Source organism: Lycorma delicatula, chromosome 1 (assembly GCF_047948215.1).
Source record: "Lycorma delicatula isolate Av1 chromosome 1, ASM4794821v1, whole genome shotgun sequence".
In the NCBI taxonomy this organism is placed as follows: Eukaryota; Metazoa; Arthropoda; class Insecta; order Hemiptera; family Fulgoridae; genus Lycorma; species Lycorma delicatula.
The window spans coordinates 151,271,061-151,293,755 of record NC_134455.1 but is presented as its reverse complement, the minus strand read 5'-3'; the positions used below and the strand labels follow the sequence as shown (position 1 = coordinate 151,293,755).

Genomic DNA, 22,695 nt, shown 5'->3' with positions numbered 1-22,695 from the left:
CTCCTCTAGATGAATTGAGTGTACTATGCGGTTGAACAGTAACCGCAAATTCGCCGATCCTCTTCAACGCCTGGACTTTCTGACTTTGCATGTCGTTTATAGTTTCGACATGTAATCCGTTAAACGTCTTACGGATATCCTTGACAGGACCACCAGCACAATTTGTAATCTCTCTAGCAATTAAGAATGGACTTACCTTTTGGAAGTTACCATTCTCTTTTGTAATGACCAAAAATCTTGGTTTGGGAACATTATTACCAAACAAAGCTTTTCTCAAATCTTTACTGATTTTATCAGCATCTTTTCTAATTCTATCACTCTCTTTACTTTTTTTCCGCTTCGCTTGTGGCGAATCGGCGGTTTCTAAACGAGGGTGTTTACGTGCACCCTCTGCCACGTGAGTTTGTTCAGGAAAATTCATGAACATTGATTATTATTATTATTATTATTATTATTATTATTATTATTATTATTATTATTATTATTATTATTATTATTATTATTATTATTATTATTATTATTATTATTATTATTATTATTATTATTATTATAATGAAATAATGTAAACATATAATTTGCTAATCATGAAATAAAGTAAATAAAAATAACATAGTAGTATGGCATATAAATCAACTTTACATGACTAAGATAGTGTTTACATACTTATGGCAGTAATTTTGATAGTTTTTGGTATGTAATAAAGATTACGTTATAATTCAGTTGCATACATGGCATAAAGATACAGTACCAATTTTATAAGACAATCTCTTTTTAGTGTAAACATAATGACAGCAATGTTCTTATCAATGTAGACATGTAGTTTATCACATTTGGTGGTGAGTATTTACCCATCTGTAAAAGAACTGACTTTCTCATTCAGAAGCTAGGATGCTTTTGAAAAAACATAATTACAATAATAAATTTTTCTCTGGAGAGGGCAGGCAAAGGAATAATTCCTAAAGGAAGCTGCAGCTCTTTCAGCAGTTTTAGGTGTTAATTAATGTTTGAAATGGCTGAATAACAGAGGTAATTTAGGCTTTAACTACTGCACAATGGAAAACCACAGCTATATTTTTCAGGGAAACATTTTTCCACACTCTTTTTATTTTTTTTTAAAATAAGCATAGAATAAAAAACATGGGAGAAGCATAAAGTTAATTGACCAATCAATAAGAAAGGAGAGAAATTATAGACATTTTAAGACTTTGCTTGTTATATGAAGAATAGTCAGTCAAATGAAATTAAATAAAAATTGTAATAGTCCTTTCATTATCATCTACAGGTGTACTTTTTAATTACATTAATATTTAAAACTATTTACTTGAAATTATATGTCAGTATTTTAAGTGGTGGAAGAAAGTGGTATTTTAAGTGGTTTTTATTGGTTTAGAATTTTATGAATAAAATAACATTTTGTTACACAGGATAGTATCATGATTCTCTCAATATAACAGGTGGGTGGGGATTGTTAATAACTAATTAATAGCATCTTATAAGTATATGAAATATATTCCATAATACCTAATTAATTTTTATCTAATTTAAACTTAAAAAACTCAACATACTTAACATTTATTCTGATTGGCAAGTTGTCATCAGTTTTTTTTATGATACCAATAGGTATAAGTCATTCTTTTTTTGAATTTATATTACTTAACATTATCTGTAATTATAAGTTTACTAATTAATTTCATAATTACAATTAATAATCAAGACATAAAAAAATAAATCATTGTTAAGTGAGAGCATATATAGATCAATCACTAATTTCAGTTTACTTGTAAATTAGTTAAAATGCAATTAGAAGTCGATAATAGAAGAGATGTTTGTAGTAATCAATAAACCACATCTCAAGTATCCTGGAATGTTCTGCTTAGCTCTCATAAAGGTCTTTTATAAGGTAATCCTTATAGATAATCTAATCTATTTTTTTTAATTTGTTTTTTCTGACAATATTATTGGCATATTTAATTAATATGGTAATTTACTTTTCACTAAAATGATTTTTACCAATCCACTTTTATTTCAACTTCTTTATGAATGGAATCATTTGGAAAATACATCATATCTAATTAATTTATAAGTTTAAAGTTGATAAGAAATTCTATGCAACCAGATTAAAGAACTGAGCCTGTTAGAAGTTGGGCTGCATATTTGTGAATGTTGTCCTTTGAGAAGGCAATCCTAGTTAGACTTTGATTTGCTATATTTAAAGTATTTTGTATTTAAATTTTAGAGGATCTGTAGAGTTTATTACTTAGTATAGTCTTAAAAAAAAAAAACTCATATCTATGCTTGTGAATATACCCACATTTCTGTATAATATGTGGATACCATAATTAGTTTTTAAGCAAGCAAGAGTTCTTAATTTTACTTGTGCTTGTATACTGTTAGCATACAGTGAAATTGTGAATATTTGTTAAGGGATGTTATGAGTCTAGAAATATTTTATTGATTAAATGTCTTTAAATATTAATCTTTTTTGTTCTTTTATAATTAGATAAATCTAAAGATGGTTATTTTAAAAATTCACAAAATGAGAATTTTTGCTGTTTCTCTGTTACCTAGCTACCAATACCAAAAGGTTGCCATGGTGTTTTGTTTTGTGCTATCAGCTGATGTACAGTAGGTTATAAGACTTTGTTCCTTCAAGTGAAATTAATAATATGTTAAAAAATTGTTTAATAAATAAATATTGGAACATAACCTAAAAGTTCAAATTAACAATAAATACGTTTTCAGTATAGAAAGTTGAAGTTTGTGTTTTAATTTATTTTTTACTGAAATGAAAAATGTATATATTTTGGATGATAATGAAAGCAATTCTAATGATAGATATTCAGAAAGGAAACATGCTTTGCTTATGTCAGAATCAGAATGGTTGAAGTTAGGAAGTTATTTAGAAAAGGGACAGAAATTATTAGAAACAGCAGAAGAAAAAATAATAAAAGATGAAAGAAGAAAGCATCTTTCAAAAGAAATGGCAAAAACATGGGACAATACTGTTATTGTATGCTTTTGCTAGTCATTTATTTTATAATCTGCATTGCATTTTTCATTTGTCATAAAAATAATTAGAATATTATATTAATTAGAATGTAAAAATATTATTTTATTCATTCAAACAATTTTAAATGAGTAACTTATTTGTTTTACCTAACTTAATTTTATTGCTAATGAATGTTTGTTATGAATAGAATATAAATCTCTTTTTTTTTATAAATTTATCCTTCATATTAACTCATTAAAATGTATTCTAATAAAATTTAAATTGCACGTTGAGTATACATTGGATTTTTTTTATCTGCACCTTCATTAATTCATACAGGCTCCAACATTCAAGAGATGTTAATTTCCACTTTTGATCAAGTAAATTTCTACAAATCATTAACAGATCATCAGGCTTTTTTGATGATTTTATTCAGATAGTTATTCCTAATGAGTTTCTCACCCAGGATAACCAAAAAGTAAATATTTAACCTCACCCTAAATTCAATATTTTATCATCCAGCAATACTATTCTGGTTTTCATATCAAAAAGGCATCATTGTTGTTTTTCATGGATTAATTATTAAAATCTTGTAACATACCAATAATAATGCAATTAAAAATTGTATTAAGAGAATTATTCATCATCTGGAGGGAAATTTTTGCTGGATAAGTCAGCCAGGTCATTGACATAATCTTATGTATAAGATTATGAACCCTTTCCTGTTCAGACAACAAGAACCCTTTCCTGTTCAGATTGATAGGCAATAGACTGTACACAAGACAGACAGCAGAAAGAATGAAATCCCATTACGAGACACTGTCTCCGTTTTCTAGATAGTTTTTCTTCCTAAACAACTCTCTCTCTCTCTCTCTCTCTCTCTCTCTCTCTCTCTCTCTCTCTCTCTCTCTCTCTCTCTCTCTCTCTCTCTCTCTCTCTCTCTCTCTCTCTCTCTCTCTCTCTCTCTCTCTCTCTCTCTCTCTCTCTCTCTCTCTCTCTCTCTCTCTCTCTCTCTCTCTCTCTCTCTCTCTCTCTCTCTCTCTCTCTCTCTCTCTCTCTCTCTCTCTCTCTCTCTCTCTCTCTCTCTCTCTCTCTCTCTCTCTCTCTCTCTCTCTCTCTCTCTCTCTCTCTCTCTCTCTCTCTCTCTCTCTCTCTCTCTCTCTCTCTCTCTCTCTCTCTCTCTCTCTCTCTCTCTCTCTCTCTCTCTCTCTCTCTCTCTCTCTCTCTCTCTCTCTCTCTGTCTGTCTTGCAACAGATAAAAGACTTGATACACATTTACAAATTGATTCCTACAGTATTCTCTATGAACACTCAGCTGATGCACAATACACTTTTCAATGACCTGAAATGCACATGCACACAAGCGCACAAAAATAAATATTAAGTATGATGAAATAATTATATTTTTGTTAAATGATAGTATAAATTTTATTAATAAGTTTTAGTCATTTGGGTACTATAGTTTATGGGTTTAAGTTTACTTTTCACATTAATTTAATTTTTCAGAATTTAAGAAGAAGAAGACTTGAACAAAGAAAAGAACGAGCCAAAAACCTTGAAAATGATAGAAGAAGACGATTTCTTCAAGCAAGACAAGAAGAAGAAGATTTAAAAAAGAAAGTCAGAGATGAAGCAAAAGCAACCTTAAGCCTACAGAAAGACAGCTCAAAGAAACTGACTAGTACACTTCGTTTCTCAGAGGTATGAGTGGGTAAATTGATTAGTTCTCTACCCTACACATAACATAAAAATTGCTGGATCTGGATTTGTTTAACCAAGGATGATGTAGGTACTGGTTTGTTAAACATTGTTTAAGCCACTAGAATTCATCATTACCATATATCCTGTATAACTGTCTAACATGTCATATTAGAATGCAACCTCAATGAATCCATGAATTTATTCTTAGTTATGAGCTTGATAACTTCTTTGTGTTCGGACCTCATTAGACTGCTCCAAGAAATGTTTGAGCTTATATTTTTTCAGCATTTCACCTTGAATTATATGATGTGGTTGCTGTTTATCAGCGTATCTTTCCCCAAGGTACTTTAAACATTATACTTCTTACTAGATCCATTTTTCTTCAGATCCATCAGTACACTAGTACTGATAAAATGTTTGATAGATAAAATAAAAATGTTTGGTTTACTATAAAATAGGCAATTTTATATGTTTGATCTGCTTCACTAAACCATCATATTTGTTTCAGAGCTTTTTATTATATATGTGTTAATGGATTACATGAACACATGAATGATCACCATTATATTCACAATCCAGTTTGTGCTATTCTAACATGTCTACATCTTTGTAACAAATTAGGTTCTACACATACATCTCAATGTTAGTAATTGTAAGAAATGGTACCAGCTTATGCTGGATTCCTATACACAACTGAAGTGCAGACTGGTTGGAGTAGATTGCAATCGACTGGTTCAGTCGATTGCAATCAAAAGGAGAGGTGCAGAACTAGATGTTATGACTAAAAATCAGTAATCTGATTTAGACACCAAAGAAGCTTACATTCAGTCAACCTTCACAAATAGTATAATTATATTTGAGCCAACTTTAGTGGTTGAAAATTGTCAACAGTAAGTTGCAAAATCAGATATTATATTGCTTCAGAAATCGTCACTGTGTGATAAGTTTCCATGAAGAAATCATTTATTGTTATTTCTATTCTAGGGAAGATAATGAACACATGGTTTTCTTATGCCTCTTGGTGACAAGAAATTATACACATTAGAAAACTACCATGTAAGAACAATAAGGGTAATTCACTCACAAATACAAAATTGTGGTTGCTTAACTTTGTTATAGAATTAAATCAAATGATTTCTCAAACTATAGTAAAAAAAATTACTTATATTTCGATTTTTGACTAAAGACCGTTTGATTATTCCATTTTATTGTTGAATACATTCTAATCTATAGTTAAATTTTTCATGGTAGCTTTTCATAATTCATTATGACTGAAGATCTAAATATTTAATTAATTAAAATTTTATTTGGCTATAACTCTGAAACCAATGAAAATAAGTATCACTTATGATATATTCTTGAAAATCTCTCAATGATGGCTTATTATTGCAGTTAAGAAAAAGTCAAAAATTCAAATTTTTTTTTGGATTTTGGGCTTTTTAGATACTTTTGGTTCAGTCGATTGCAATCAAAAGGAGAGGTGCATAACTAGATGTTACAACAGTCCTAAATTCAAAATTTCAACATCCTACGGCTAATCGTTTTTGAGTATGCGAGATGTGTATGTACATATGTACAGATTTCACACCAAAACTAGTCAGAATGGATATTTCCGTTGAAATCTGAAAATCGTAATTTTTTGTGATAACAATTTTTACTTCCTTCACTTCATTCAAGGAAGTAAAAATTATTCTCATTAAGTTTTAAGATGATTCACTTGTCAATTTTAATAATTTTTAAGTGGAAACATGCTATGCTGTTCAATTAAGAAAACTGATTTTGTAAATAACCCAACATTTTTTTTTTGATAATTTTTTTTAACGGAAGTACATCAATAATAGATGTGATTTGTCTCTAAAAACAATGGAGTACTGAATTAATTCCTAATTAATGGGGAAGAAATTTAAAGAATGAGATATCTTCTATGCAAAAAAAATCAAATATTGCTACTATATATTATATATATATATATATATATATATATATATATATTATATTTTTATTTTTTATTTTTGTACATCATTCAAATGTTTCAGTTTAAAATCTCACTGATTTACTTATTCCTGCCCACATATTTTCATTTACTATATATTATAATTCTGTTGTAATATTTACTGAAGTATGCTTTATAACTATAATACTGAAAAAAGAGAGATGGTCAGTCATAAACTTTGAAAACAATATACATAATTAATATATGGAAACTTATAAACACTTGCATGTGAATTGATTTTTAAAGAATAGATATTGAAAATCTAATCTAGGAACTTTAGTTCAAACAAAATTAATTTGTTTGAATCATTTGTATAATAATAAAAAAAAATTGTAAATAAGTGAAAGTATATGAATATTAATCATCAACAATACTAACTTTAAAATATTAATTCTTTGGACAATTTTGCATAAAATGAATATAAGCAAATTGATTCATCAAAATTAAAAATTGTTATTTAAAGTAATTTACTCGAATATAATGTATATACTAGTTTTGCTAAATAGGTGTTGAGAGAACGAGCTGAACAGATAAAATTTGAATCAAAATTGAAAGAAATTGAGGCTAAAAGAGTTCAAGATTATGAAAACAGTGTGATAGCAGATGTAAAAAAATTTGAAGAGGAAGTTAAAGAACAAAAAGCCAAAGAAATGCAGAAAAAAAAACAGTTGATTATAGAAGCTCAGGAGGAGTAAGTGTAATTTAAAAATTTTAATTAACTAAACATCATTTTTATGTATGCATGTAAACTACCATAAACATTATGTTTGTAGGTGAACTGACATAAATCATAAGTACACATGTAAAGAAAATAAATTAATAAGATGGTTGCATTTTTGTTTTTTATTTACAAGTTTCAACATATGTGGATCAATGTCAGAAACACACAAAAGCAAATTGTTTACAAGTGATAAAAAAAATTTCCTCTACTTAATTTTTAGCTCAATCATAGACAAAAAACCCTTTTCACAAAGGTAAGATATGGTGAAAGGGATTAATATTTTCAATGCTTCTGTGACTAAAATTCCATGTTTATTTCAACGAGCAAACCTAAACTTATCTAAATCTTCAGATGTGAATTGTAGTTGTAATGTTTTATCGGCAGACATTTTGAAGAGCTGGCCATGAATATCAACTGATAACTTAGCAGCTGCAACAACATATTCACTAAATGGACCCATCTCTTTGAGAAATAATTTTTATCTTCCAGGAAATACTACCCTAACTGAATTTTTAGCTCACGCAAAGGCATTTTCTTGCTTTCCAAACTGAGGTGAATAATAGTCTCTTCTTCATGCAATTTTTTCTCAATATGAAGTGAGTGGAAACATATCAAAATTTTTGCTTTGAAGGCAAATAAACCAGATATCAAGCTTCTTATTGAGAGTATGAACTTTCATACTTCATTAATAAAATGTTTTTATCACATCCTTATAAATTCATACTCGTTAAGTAAGCCAATAGCAACATATACTCTTTATTCTGTAAAAACATTCAGAATGGCATTTGTTTATCCTAGAAAAATATTATTAATTAATCTTTCAATTACAATGATCAGTTTAACACTTTCCTGTGATAACCATCTAACTTCTGTATGAAAAAGAAGAGATTTTTTCTTTTCACCAATTTCATCGCATAATTTAGCAAACAGCCTATTCTGTAATAGTTGACTTTTAATAAAATTAGCCATTTTTACAGCTTTACAAAAAATTGAAGCACTACATCCATTCTTGGATGCATACAAAGATCTTTGTATAAAATGATTTTTTAATTTTTTCACAAATCTACTGTTCTTCCCTTATCTCCTTTGCATCATTACTACATAATGCAATACATTTTATCCAATCTATGTTATAGTTTTTAGTAGCTTCAAAAACCATCAAAAAGACATTGTGCTGTTGCATGACCAGGTATTGATTTGCAAAACAACATATTTTCTTTGATTGATCTGTCCCTATCGCATTAATGTCTCACAGAATATAAGAACTGAGAAATGTTTGCCATATCTGTGATTCATCAAACTGAAAACTAAAAAAATTCACTTAAACACACTTACTGAATTATCTGATCATGAATATCAGCAGCCATGTTATTAATGCACCTTGATATTTTGTTGTTTGAAAGCTGAATTTTTTCAGTTTTTTTTCTCTTCCACGCCTTTTAAAACACTGACCATATCAATTGCAGGAGGCAGTTTGATGTTTTCTGCGATTGTATGAGGTTTGAACATCTTAGGTTCTATTAATCCTATGAGATAGATGCTTCAAGTGTACTTTTATCGGTATAACTTGATTTACAAATAGTTGTTGATTTCTTAGTGTATGTAATATTGCTTTTATGATCTGGATGTTTAGTTTCCAATTGTAAAATTAATTTTGATAGCTTCATATTCTTCATCGAAAAGGACTTCAAAGCAAACTGTGGCTTTCTATCCAATGAGGTAAAACTATGTACCATGTACTGTGGCTTTCTATCCAATGAGGTAAAACCATAATTTAAATAACTGTTATTGTACAATATTGTCTTTTTACCAATCAATTCACTGGATGTAGTACATGACTCGCTTAGTTTTTTCACAAATTTATCCATTTTGCATAAAAATCTAACCAAAAAAAAGAAAGTTACATTGTTTGACTGCACACTAAAAAACTGAAACCTCAATTATTATTATTTTCAACAAAACTACGCTTTAAAAAAATTAAATAAAGGCACCACACATGCTTCGCATTCGAAACTAAACTGATACTCTGCAATCCTCCATGCCTCTTTTATACTGCTGAGAGCTTGACATATTCAAATGTACCATATGCATGTTCTCACAGCAAATATTATGCAAGTAGACCAAATTAGAAGGGTCATGTGTACCCATCAAGTTGGAACCTGTAAATTGCTCATGTTTTTACACTTCACACATGCATGTTCATACCTGTCTCTATCAACACAGCTAAACAGTTAACCAATTTTCATTGGTTTGGTGTTGGGGGGGTTGCAAAATACTCATTATACATTTTTTTTTTTACACTCCGCTTTGGTTGAGAATCACTACTCAGAGATTAGTGCTTCTTGCATCTCTTGTGTTTTACATGTACCAGAACCATACAAAAGACAGTGGATAGAAAGTAAAAAGCAGTAAATTAATTTATCCCTTTCTGTTATAAAAGATTCTGATATGTACATTAATTAAAATAAGAAGTAAAACTAAGTAAAATTTAATAAAATAAAAGTAAGTAAAATTAATTTTTATTCTTAAACATTCACAATCACATATTTTTAAAATTAATTTTAATATTTAATTTTTTTATGTATATTGAATTTTATTTTTCTTCAGGTTTACTTAATTGATGTGGATAGTGAAAAAAATATTAGTTAAAATCCAATCATATATTTAAACATAAAGCATGAAATTTTCATTCATTCCTCATCACACTGGATAAATTGTAAAAGTTTAGAGTAACCAGAAAACATTAATTTCACGCTTAGGTAGTTGTAACATTAGTGGCTTGTTCTTGTTTTTGTAATTTTGTTCTTCTAATTTTTATTCAGTGGTACTTAAACTGCATATTATAATCAATGACTAATGAGATATAAACCTTTGAAAGATAAATATAAATATAACATAAAACATAACATTATCTACTTTCTAAATTTGTGTAATACACTTTCAAAGGAAATTTTTTTCAGTTCCTCTTTATTGGAGTTACCCTCATGATGCTGATATGACTTAAATAACATAATCATACAATAGTTTTACAGAGTGTAAAATACTGTTAACTTTCTGAGTTGATGAATTACACTGAGCATTGGGTGATTAAATGCTTTTTGGTAATGGGAAAAATATTCACCATTTTATAATTTTGTACGTAAGTGCAGTGGTTAGGAATAAAAAATTTTCTGGCTACACATTTTGTAGAAATGGTTCAAATGAAGATTAAGAATTATTTAGAAGATCAATAAACAATCATTGTAAAAATCAATCACAAGATTATGATCAATAACAATGATCACAATTATGATCAATCACAAGTTTGAAATAATTGTGAAGACATCCAGTCTTGTGTAGAAGGGTACATTAAGAAGAATTATTCAAGTACCATGGAAGCCTTGGTATTTATTAATGAATGAAGTATTTGACAAAAAAATAATTTAAAAGTTCCATAATTTTCAACCAAACTAAATAATGTGTAAAAAGTACTGGCATTATGTTTAGTTGATGGAAATGGTTAAGGGGATTAATGATGAGTTGATAATTATTAGTAGTATGTTACCAGATTTATGTTTCCTTAACGAATTAAGCATTCATTTTTATTCTTAAATAATCTTTTTAAATATCTATATGTACATTGTGACTGAATTTATACCATATATTGTATTAGCTTATATTAAGTTAATATTAGTTAATTTATAATTACATTAAGTATGTTCTTATTTGTTGTATCTTAATTGAATATTTCTGAAATATTGTAGGACTTATTTTCTTAATTTTCAGATTTAGGGAATACTTTGAAAATAAGAGAAAAGAGCAGGAAGAAAAGTTAAAACTAGAAAGACAAGATAACATTAATATTCTAAAAGAAATACAAACAGAAAAAGAAAATGCATGGAAGGAGGTAAGTATTTTTATAGTTTTATGATAATTAATTTAACCATTTTGCTGGGAGTGCTATAGATTGGTGTTCACCAATTTACCAGCAAGCAAAATGTGTTGACAAACAATGTTAAGAGGTAAGATGGAGAAAGAGACATTAAGATATTTACAATTTTTGTGCACATGGCTTCATCAAATGTGCATGTATCTTTGAATTTATCATAATCAAATTTAGCAAGAAAGTGTTTGTAAGGAAGATTCCTTTTCTTGAATTTCATATTTAAATAAAAGTTTTATAAATCCTCAATGTTTTCTTTGTATTAACTGAAATAATTCTTTTATTTTGATTTTGAAAACCAATAATACATCTGATAACTGTTGACTCTTTCATGTGGTTGAATATTGCTAATTCTCTCTTTTGTGAGTTACTACAATTAGATTTAATCTGCTGGAATAATTACAAGATGAACTTATGGCCTTAAAAACATTCTAATGATCTAATGATCATTAGAGTATTGTCTGGAACTTATTTCTTCAAAACAGAGAAAATTTAATTTTTTGCATGATCATTCAACTAATTTAAAAAAATATTAATTGATATTTGGAAATAAGTAACAATCCACAGATAATTCTACATTGCCTAAAATAAATACAGAAAATAAGTGTGTTTGTGTTTAACAATTTCTAATAGGATGCTAAAATAGGGAGTCCATCATGATTCATGAATAATGAGATTATGATTATGAATACAGTTTTACAAATAAACCAAAATAATATATTCTAAAATAGATTTTCTGTAATTAAAAACGTCATTAAAGTAAATTATTGAGTTGTAACATCTAGTCTCATTCACACCATGATGAAAAAGAATAATACACTTTTGTTAACTGCAAATTTTGGTGTTCAGTTTATACTCTTCTCAGTGATTTCAGGTTCTGGTAGGCTGTTGTTGTAGTAGATTATTATGAGTAAATATCTTCTATAATTATATATCAATAATATTGTTTGTTTTGGTTTCTTTTTAGGCAGAAAGGAAAAAAACGCTTGTTAAGGAAGATGTTAGACAAAACAGAAAAATGATTGAAGAATATCTGGAGCAGAAACGACTAGAAGAAGAAGAGGAAGATAGTGCAATCAAAATACATGCTGCTACAAAGAAAAAAATTGCCTTAATTAGGAAAAAGAAAGAACAAGAGGTAATAAAGAAAGTAGTTTAATATGAAAAACATTTGATTTATGCACTCATTATTAGTTAATCTTCAGTATTCTAATAAAAATATAATATTTTTATTTTTCATTCTGAAAATTCTATTATTTTAAATGTAAATAATTGTTTCATTTGTTTTTATTAAGGTGAAAATTTCTATTTAATTATTTTGAGTATCAGTGGACTAAATGGTTCCACCATAATAAAAAGTGGTAGAAAAAGCTATCATCAGTTTTAATAACTGAGATATTTCAATTCAGAGGGTCAGGGCTACAAGAAATGGCTTTCTGCTTTCTTTTACTTCATAATGAATATTTTATTAACTCTCTGTAAATCTTGTAAATTTTTTGACACATTTATGATAGCAGGCAGTGTTTTATATGCATCCCCTGTCATAGGGACTGTAGCTGTAACTGGAAAATAATGCTGAATTGTAAACCATTTTTTGATGAAAAATAAATGAAAAGGATATGTATTTGGCAAGCTTCTTTTAAAGAGAAACTGTGGAATTAATTTGATTCTGTTATATGAAAGCTTATCATAGTTGAAATTATTTGACCTTATCAAACCCTGATGCCTGTGCATTTTTTATATCAAAACCTTTATACAGAGTGATTTAAGGGAAACGGACGGTTTTCAAATGAGCAGTACAAAGTTAATTTACAAAATAATATTATTTTATTTTTGCATAAAGGTTAAAACATACTATATGATTAAAAAGAGTCATTTTTTGAAAATTATGTCACTCATGTGGTGGCCATCCATTTGATTGCAGGTTTCCAGCCTCTTTAAAAAATCATCCTCAATTCGGGTCAACATGTCTTGTTCAATCAAATGCACCTCTTCTATAATTACATCTTTCTAGTCTATTAAATTACGAGGTTTGTGAACATAAGTACGTTCTTTCAAATATCCCCACAGGAAATATCCACAGTACGACAAATCCGGTGACCTTGGCGGCCACGGTACGTCACCAAAACGCGAAATCAGCTGGCCAGGAAACATGTTTCTCACAACTGTCATCGATGTGCGGGCAGTGTGTGCAGTGGCACCATCCTGTTGGAAATAAACGTTCCTCATGTTTAATCCTCGCCTCTGAAGTTCTGGTCCGAGAAATGTATTCAACATGTGAACATAGCGTTCTGTGTTCACTGACGCAATTTTCTTCGAAAAAATACGGCCCGATTACTACAAAACGGGCAACTGCACACCAAATAGTAACTTTCAGAGATTGGAGAGGTTTATCATGAACGTTACAGGAATGTTGAGGGGCCTAGTAACGAAACTTTTGTTTGTTTACCGATCCGTTTAGGTGAAAATGAGCTTCGCCGTTCATTAACAGTATTGCATTAGGGTTATCATTAAACAACACTTGAATACGCACTGCGAAGTCTTTTCTTTCTTCATTCCCCCATTTTGAGTTGCTGGACCACCTGCATTTTATATGGATGGAATTTCAAATCAAGTCGTAAAATCTTCCTCACACAATCACAGCTCATGTTTAGTTCTCGTGCATGTCTGTGTGCAGATCGATTCGGACTCCTGATTATTGCCGCTCTCACCCTGGCGATGTTTTCGGGCGGTCTTACGGTTCTTGCAGGGCCTGGTGGCTTTTTCTTTGTTATTGTTCCTGTTGTTCTAAACGCCTCAACCCATCTTAATAACGTGTTTCGGCTTGGAACTGAGCCACTCCGATCGATGTTGAAAGATCCGCTGTGTTGTGATAATAGACTCATTATTTTGAATAAAAGTATCTTACGCAAAAACACGATGCTGTATCGTGTTTTCACTGCTCCATTGTGACTAAAATGGTAGGCAGCAGTCATATGAATTACCTAACCTCAAACTCACCACCATTTGTAACAAAAATGCACTGGCTGTTCAAAAAGCATCCGTTTCCCGTAAGTCACTCTGTATTACATTTTTAATCTTTACTAAAATTTTGAAAATTTCCCTCCTTCTGGAAAATTACAAAAGATTACGTCTTTATTCAGGAGAGAAGATAAGTCGAACATAAAATGTTATGTTGTTGATGGCATGATAATTTTTTAATTGTTTTTCTGTAAATAATCGTTCAAATCGTTTTAAAGCAAAATGTGTTTTTCAATATGAGTATATAAAGAGCCACTTTAAAAAATCAAATATGTTTCCTTTTGGTGAAAACTTAAGTAACAACATGGAGGGAGAATATTCTGTAGATATTTATTTTGATTTCAGTAAGGCCGTTGATAAAGTTTATCATAAATTGCTGCTTTAGAATATGGATTATTATGGCTAGTTGAGAGATATTATCTTCTGTTTTACAAAACATTTTTATTGAGTGGTGGTAATATTTTTTAATTTATTGTTTTTTATTCAAATTATTTTTAGTGGATTTTGGTATACTTTAGAGGTCCATCTTCTAATAATGCTCTTTAATCATCATTAGATGGTTCTTGAAACTTCTCTTTTTTAACTTTAGAGATATATTTTATATTGGATCAGTCACTCAAATAAATTATTTTAAGCTGTTTGTATAAATATATACATATATATAAAAAATTGAAAGAATCATAAGCAAGTACTTTTTCACATTTAGTAAGTTAGTTGCGGGGGGGGGATATATATATATATGTATATATGTATATATGAAGTTAAGTCAATTATTATCCGCAATGTAGTTATAAATTTTATTGCTATACAAATAGGAAACTTAGAGGTACATCATTTTTCAACATAGTCCCCTTGCATTTCATCGCACTTGGTCCATCGTTACACAAGCTTCCTGATGCCCTCATAAAAGAAGGTTTTGGTTGAGCTGCGAGCCAGAAATCCACCGCTTCTTTCACTGTTTCATCGGAGGTAAATCGATGGCCCCTTAATGCCTCTTTGAGTGGACCAAACAAATGGTAGTCAGAACGGGTAAGATCAGGACTATACGGAGGATGAGCCAGTACTTCAAAGTTGAGTTTCTGGAGCGTTTCAACAGTGTAGGCAGCAGTATGTGGACGGGCATTGTCGTGCAACAACACAACACCTTTCGACAGGAGTCCTCGGCGTTTGCTTCGAATTGCAGGCTTCAGCTTGGCAGTAAGCATCTCACTGTAACGAGCACTGTTTATTGTCGTGCCCCTTTCCTCATAATGTTTCAGTACTGGGCCTTGTGAGTCCCAATAAAACCGTAAGCATCAGTTTTCCTGCGGATGGTTGGGTTTTGAACTTTTTTTTGCAGTGCGAATTTGGATGTTTCCATTCCATACTCTGCCGTTTACTCTCCGGTTCGTAATGATGGTTCCATGTTTCGTCATCAGTGATGATTCTCTCTAAGAAGATGTCCCGTTCGTTACCATAGCAATCCAAATGTTTTTGGCAGATGTCCAAGCGCGTTTGTTTATGCAACTGTGTGAGTTGTTTTGAGACCCATCTTGTACAGACTTTATGAAACCCAAGTCTGTTGTGGACGATTTCGTAGGCAGAACCGTGACTAATTTGCAGACGATGTGCCACTTCATCAATAGTTTCTCGTCTGTCTAAGAAAACCATGTCACGTGCACGCTCAATGTTTTCCTCATTTGTGGCGGTAAAAGGTTGTCCGGACCTTACGTCGTGCGTAACACTTGTGCGACCATTTTTGAATTTTTCAATCCATTCGTAGACACTCCGTTGCGGCAATACACGTTCTCGTACTGTACCGAAAGTCTTCGATGAATTTCGGCCCCTGATACACCTTCCGACCACAAAAAACGGATCACTGTACGTTGCTCTAATTTTGGTGCAAACAGAAAGCGGAGCAGCCATGGTTAACGGCAGGGCAGCGATAATGGAACTAGCCTAGCAGCATCAAACCTGCATAGACATAACAACAATTAAACCAATCATGCGTCATCTATGCAACACGACAGTACTACAAACATAAACAAAAATAATAATAATTGCGGATAATAATTGACTTACCCTCGAAATTTATTTTTTTATTAAAAATTTCACTGCAATAAATCTTTTTCTTAAGTCCTTATAAGTGGTTAGCAGCTGGCTCCTTCTCAGGTTAAATTCCCGGCTAGATCTGGCATTTTATAAATATCATTTCATCCTCGTTTTTTTAAATATATATATGTAGCATATTGAGCTTAATAACATAAAAATTTTTAAAAATTGATTTTTTAGAATCTTTATTTTTTAAGTACTAGCTAAAAAACAAAATTTCTTCTATTCTCCTAAAATTTTAAGGCTCAATCAATCATTCTGTGATCAGTTAAACCAACTCATTGATCCCTAAAAAATGTATAAATCAATATTAATGAAAATTTTCATCGTAACTTTTTTTTTAATTTCCATTTATGGCTATTAAAAAGTATAGTTTTTCCCTCTTAAAATTATATAAATCCGCTCAATAAAAGATGACTACAATTTATTTATGTGAATAATCTATTTCTAGAATGAAGTATGTTTTAAAAGGAAAATTGACCTGCAAGTATCTGTTTAAATGTGTATACTTTTTAATCTCAGATCCGTACCCGTTACGCTTTCCTCCCCCAGAGAAAAATTAAAAAAATTATTAATATATAATAACCTCCGTAGTAGGTTTACGTATCGTAATGTAATGGTATAGATGACAAACTGCATTATAGGTATGGTACATTGTGTGCCAGTCAGATTCATTTGTACTTTAAAAAATACCTTACTAGTTTTAGAAGATATTAGGGTAATAATAAATTTAAAAAAGAACCTTTAAAGATTGATTAAAAAATGCAAAGATATAACCATAATTCTAAATAAACAAAGTTGTAATTTTCTAGCAAGGGGGTGACATTTTTTTATAATTTCTTTTCAAGAATTACTAACGATTAAGATTTCTTGTCATCAAAAAACTAAGATATTACATAATATTTTATGTAAGATATAACATAAAACTACAGATTACTTGCGAGAGGATTTAAATTTAAAATAAATATTTCAAAAATTGAAATAAAATATTTTTTTTATCACAGAAAATTGGAGCTAATAGATGGGCGAACACATTTGACAATATGGACAGTTTAATTTACATCATCATATTGTCGTGAGTTTAGGTATAATTTGCAGGTAGAAAGTAATCCATTTGTTATCGGAGATTCGCAAAATGAATTAAACATTCCTTTTTCTTCTGATGAGCTAATAAATTCCTTGAAGAATTCCTGTGACACTTTCCTCGGAAATTGTAATATCAGGCTCAGTATTTTATCCCACCTCTCGGATACTGCATTACAACATCTTTTATGTATCTATAATAGAATATTTTCTGTTCAGGTCTTTCCAGATTCTTGGTCAGAAGCTATGGTGTTTCCCGTACTGAAATTGGGTAAAGATAAATAATGCCCCTCAAGTTATCATCCTATCTCCTGACCAGTATCCTGTGTAAGATGATGGAACGAATGGTAAACCGTCGTCTAGTGTGGCACCTTAAGAGAAACACCCTAATTGCCCAAGAACAATGCGGTTTCCGCCAACATAGATTGTCTATCGATCATGAATCTGTCATTCCAAACGCCTTCCTACTTCGCTAACATGTTGTTGTATTTTTCGATATACAAAAGGCGTGTGACATGGCTTAGATGAGAGGAATCCTAAATAAACTGCATCAATGGGGTATACAAGGAGAGATAATAAATACTTGCATTTATCAGTGGTTTCCTCAGTCGTTGACCCTTTCGAGTTCGAGTTGGAACAACGGTATCCGTAAATTTTACACTAGAAAACGGAATACCACAGAGAAGTGACCTAGATGTTACCTTGTTTGCCGTAGCTATAAATACTACAACAAACTGCGTACGAAAACCTATTATTTGTTCTTTATCTGTAGATGATTTTTCAATTTACGTAGCATCAAGAACTTTAGCTACTGGCAAGAAACTACTACAAAACATAATAAGATGTTTAGAATCGTGGTGTAAAACGACTGGATTCACGTTTTCTCTAGAGAAAACGAAATGCATTTGCTTTTCACGTTAGAGAGAACATGTTGACCCTTAACTGTTTCTTTATAGTGAACCCTCATGCACGCGAGTTAATTTTTAGGATTGTCGTTTGACCAACAACTAACTGGGTAACACATTTAAAGAGCTGAAGTTGAAATGTTTAAAAATGCTAGACACATGCTGAGAGTTGTATCTAATACTTGTTGGGGAGCTGATCGAGTACGCATGTGCCGCTTCTACCGAGCTTTGATCTGCTCCCGGTTAGCAGATGCGTAGCTTATTCGTCCTCACGGGCTACTGCTCTAAAAATGCCCAATGCAGTCCATCATTCATTTATCTTGCTACAGTTGTGTTTATCTCAAGCCCCTGATAAGTCTATAAATGACAGTATATAAGTGTCGTATCCAGGCGCTGTTAACGACACTTCGTTGTGCGCCCAGGAAAAAAGGTTTGCTGGCGAATATCTCCCTCCTGTGTCTAGGTCCTTTTCACAAGTGGGTATGCTTCTTATCAAGCACATATCCTCCACTTTGCTCAAACCTGTTTATGAGCACGTTCATAGTGTAATTATACAATGACGTGGCAGATGGATCGCTGTTGAACTCTGCATGGAATATTTTTCTTGCACTCCTTTCATTGATTTGCTCTGTGCATAATATTCCTTGATTATGCATATTCTGGCATCCTTCATCAGAAGCATATATTCGTACTTGTGCACTGGTGGTTGGCTTTATCTCAACTGCATTTCCTTCACAGCTACAAGTGGTGTTTCCCCCTCTGGCGCTTTTTCACTCTTGCTGTTGAATGTGTGTCACATCTCGCCGCGTGGCATTCAAAATGTTATTGCTTGTTGCTACATCAAATATACTAATATTTTTTGGTTTCCCCTCTAGCTCTCTCTTCAATTTCCCTCTGTTTTATCTTGGGCAGTAAAGATAATGATAATCTAAATGTAGTTTAAATCACCATCTGAAAGGCTTTCCCTTTTAACATTAAATTGTGCCAACAAAATGTTCACAATAATTAATGCAATGCTCCCAAAGACAACAGGAGAAACCCACGGAAAATTGAGGACAACTGGGATGTACTCAAGGCCAGAAATTAATAAAATTCCCCAAAAAATGTAAAGATCCTTCTAGGCGATTTCAGTGCTCAAGTAGGAGAGGACAAGATAGATGAAAGAGAAGTGGGTAATTTACACAATACATAGGAGAACAAATAAAAATGGTTTAAGATTAATCTCTTTGTTTAAATTGGAAAATCTAAAAATTATGATGAAATACTTTAAAAGGAACCTCCGGAAGACAAAAATATGGAGGTCCCCATGTGAGAGAATCTGTAAATTTCAATGTAGTTAATAACATATAAAAGGCTTCACATGGTAAGTGATAATTATAAAATCAAATTTCTTGAATTTGTATTTATTTTTTATTAGGATTTTTTCTCCCTCTATGAATCATGAGACCTTGCCATTGGTGAGAGGGGGGCTTGAGTGCTAGAAAATTTAAAAAGGGAAATGGAGATGTAGTAGGAATTAGCAAGGTTCGGTAGGAAGAGGAAAACAACTTTTGGGGAGGTGATTTTAGAATAATTAACTCAGCTTCAAATAATGGGCAGGTAGGAGTAGGTTTCATAATGAACAAGAAGATAGAGAAGAGAATAGAGTATTTCAAAATGCATAGTGATAGAATCATTGTAATAAGGATAAAATCAAAACCTAAACCGATAACGATTGTTAATGTCTATATGCGTACAAGCGCCCATGATAATGATGATGATGAAGTAGAGTGTGTATACGAAGAAATTGACAAAGCAATTGATAGCAACCATAATTTAGTGTTAATTAAATGTAGATAGGGGTTTAAAAACCTGAAGAAAAGGGGTCAGATGAATTGGTGGAATTTAGAGAAGCTTGAGGAAGAGGAGGTAAAGAAGATTTTTGAGGAGGACATCGCAAGAGGTCTGAGTAAAAAAGATAAGGTATAAAATGTAAAAGAAGAATGGGAGAATGTTAAAAACGAAATTCTTAAATCAGCAGAAGCAAACTTAGGCGGAACAAAGAGAACTGGTAGAAAACCTTCATTTCAGACGATATATTGCAGCTGATAGATGAACGTAGAAAATATAAGAATGCTAGCAATGAAGAAAGTAAAAGGAACTATTGACAATTAAGAAATACTATAAATAGGAAGTACAAACTAGCGAAAGAAGAGTGGATTAATGAAAAGTGTTCAGAAGTGGAAACAGAAATGAACACTGGTAAAATAGACAGCATACAGGAAACTTAAGGAAAATTTTGTGATACATAAATTAAAATTTATTAATGTGTTAAACAAATTAGAAAATTGTGTTATAGAGGAAGAAGTGGAAGTCGAACAGGATGAAAGGGGAGAAACAATTCTGAAATCTGAATTTAAGAGAGCATTAAAAGATTTGAATGGCAGAAAGGCTCCTGGAATAGACAGAATACCTGTAGAATTACTGCGCAATTTAGGTGAGGAAGCGATTGATAGATTATACAAACTGGTGTTTAATATGAAAAAGGGGAAGTTCCATCAGACTTCAAAAAGAGTGTTATAGTCATGATACCAAAGAAAGCAGGAGCAGATAAATGTGAAGAATACAGAATAATTAGCTTAACTAGCCATGAATCAAAAATCTTAACTAGAATTCTGTACAGGAGAATTGAGAGAAGAATGGAAGAAGTGTTAGGGGAAAACCAGTTTGGTTTCAGGAAAAGCATCGTGACAAGGGAAGCAGTTTTCGGGCTGATATTAATAGTAGAAAGAAGATTAAAGAAAAACAAACCTTCATACTTGGCATTTATAGACCTAGAAAAGCCATTCGATAATGTAGAATGGAATAAAATGTTCAGCATTTTAAAAAAATTAATGTTCGAATACAGAGGTAGAAGAATGATTGCTAACATTTACAGGAACCAAACAGCAACAGTAATAATTAAAGAACATAAGAAAAAGGTGTAATAAGAAAGGGAGTCCGACAAGGATGTTCCCTATCGCCGTTACTTTTTAATCTTTACACAGAACTAGCAGTTAATAATGTTAAAGAATAATTTAGATCCAGAGTACAAAGTGAAAAGATAAAGATGCTACAATTTGCTGATGATATAGTAATTCCAGCTGAGAGTAAAAAGGATTTAGAAGGCACAATGAACGGCATGGATGAAGTGCTACGGAAGAACTACCATGTGAAAATAAACAAGAATAAGATGAAAGTAATGAAATGTAGCAGAAATAACGAAGATGGACCACTGAATGTGAAAATAGGAAGAGAAATGATTATGGAGGTAGAAGAATTTTGTTATTTGGGAAGTAGAATTACTAAAGATGGACGAAGCAGGAGCGATATAAAGTGCTGAATAGCACGGGCGAAACAAGCTTTCAGTCAGAAATATAATTTCCTTACATCAAAAATTAGTTTAAACGTCAGGAAAAGATTTTTGAAAGTATATGTCTGGAGCATAACTTTATATGGAAGTGATACTTGGATGATTGGAGTACCTGAAAAGAAAAGATTAGAAGCTTTTGAAATGTGGTGCTACAGGAGAATGTTAAAAATCAGATGAGTGGATAAAGTGACAAATGAAGAGGTGTTGTGGCAAATCGATGAAGAAAGAAGCATTTGGACAAATATAGTTAAAAGAAGAGACAGACTTTAAGCCACATATTAAGACATCCTGGAATAGTTGCTTTAATATTGTAGGGACAGGTAGAAGGAAAAAAATTGTGCAGGCAGGCAACGTTTGAAATATGTAAAACAAATTGTTAGGGATGTAGGATGTAGGGGGTATTTTGAAATGAAACAACTAGTGCTAGATAGGGAATCTTGGAGAGCTGCATCAAACCAGTCGAATGACTGAAGACAAAAAAAAACAATTAGGCTTTATTACATCACTTTTCTCAATTAAATTCTGTACAAGTTTTGATAATAAATTTTACACATTTATTAGTCATTTAACAAAGTTTTTGTATTACAAAGGTAAAAAGTGTTTTTAAACAGTTTCCTCTATTTAAATCTGATATTATGAAACTTAAGATATGGTTCTGGTATCTATTTTATTCAATATGTCAGGTAAAAACCATAATAAACTATCAAGTTTACCTCCTTAAAGTGGGTTCCTAAAATTTTAATCTGGTTTTATTTCACTCTTTGCCTAGGAATCAGGGCAAAATTTTTTGTTAGCTGCAGGTCACTAACTGAGTATTTCCAGAACCATGATGTATGTACTTTTTTTAGTATTTTTGCTAGTGGAATGAGCTCAGAAAG

General features: G+C 31.2%; 2 protein-coding genes across 3 annotated transcripts in view; both read left to right on the top strand.

The window, feature by feature from the left end:
• Positions 1-22,695, top strand: part of LOC142318205 (uncharacterized) — a 75,596-nt gene that overhangs the window by 36,063 nt on the left and 16,838 nt on the right. Inside the window, exons 3-6 of one of the 2 annotated variants that reach the window (XM_075354766.1) lie at positions 4,496-4,690; positions 7,190-7,374; positions 11,170-11,290; positions 12,294-12,464. In XM_075354766.1, coding sequence (XP_075210881.1) covers positions 7,334-7,374; positions 11,170-11,290; positions 12,294-12,464 — 333 coding nt within the window. In that variant the 5' untranslated portion in view covers positions 4,496-4,690; positions 7,190-7,333. Of the gene's footprint in view, positions 1-4,495; positions 4,691-7,112; positions 7,375-11,169; positions 11,291-12,293; positions 12,465-22,695 lie in introns of those variants that run through there. The other variant, XM_075354767.1, reaches the window with a different exon arrangement.
• On the top strand, positions 2,786-4,696 carry LOC142317688 (uncharacterized). Its single transcript, XM_075354238.1, has 2 exons — positions 2,786-3,010; positions 4,496-4,696. Exons 1-2 carry the CDS (start codon positions 2,786-2,788, stop codon positions 4,694-4,696), a joined length of 426 nt encoding a protein of 141 aa, XP_075210353.1.

Bases quoted from the DNA above. Each gene is read 5' to 3' on its own strand.
- LOC142317688 (XM_075354238.1), top strand. From the start codon at position 2,786: ATGAAAAATGTATATATTTTGGATGATAATGAAAGCAATTCTAATGAT. The intron at 3,011-4,495 runs GTATGCTTTTGC...TTAATTTTTCAG, and splicing joins CATGGGACAATACTGTTATT to AATTTAAGAAGAAGAAGACT.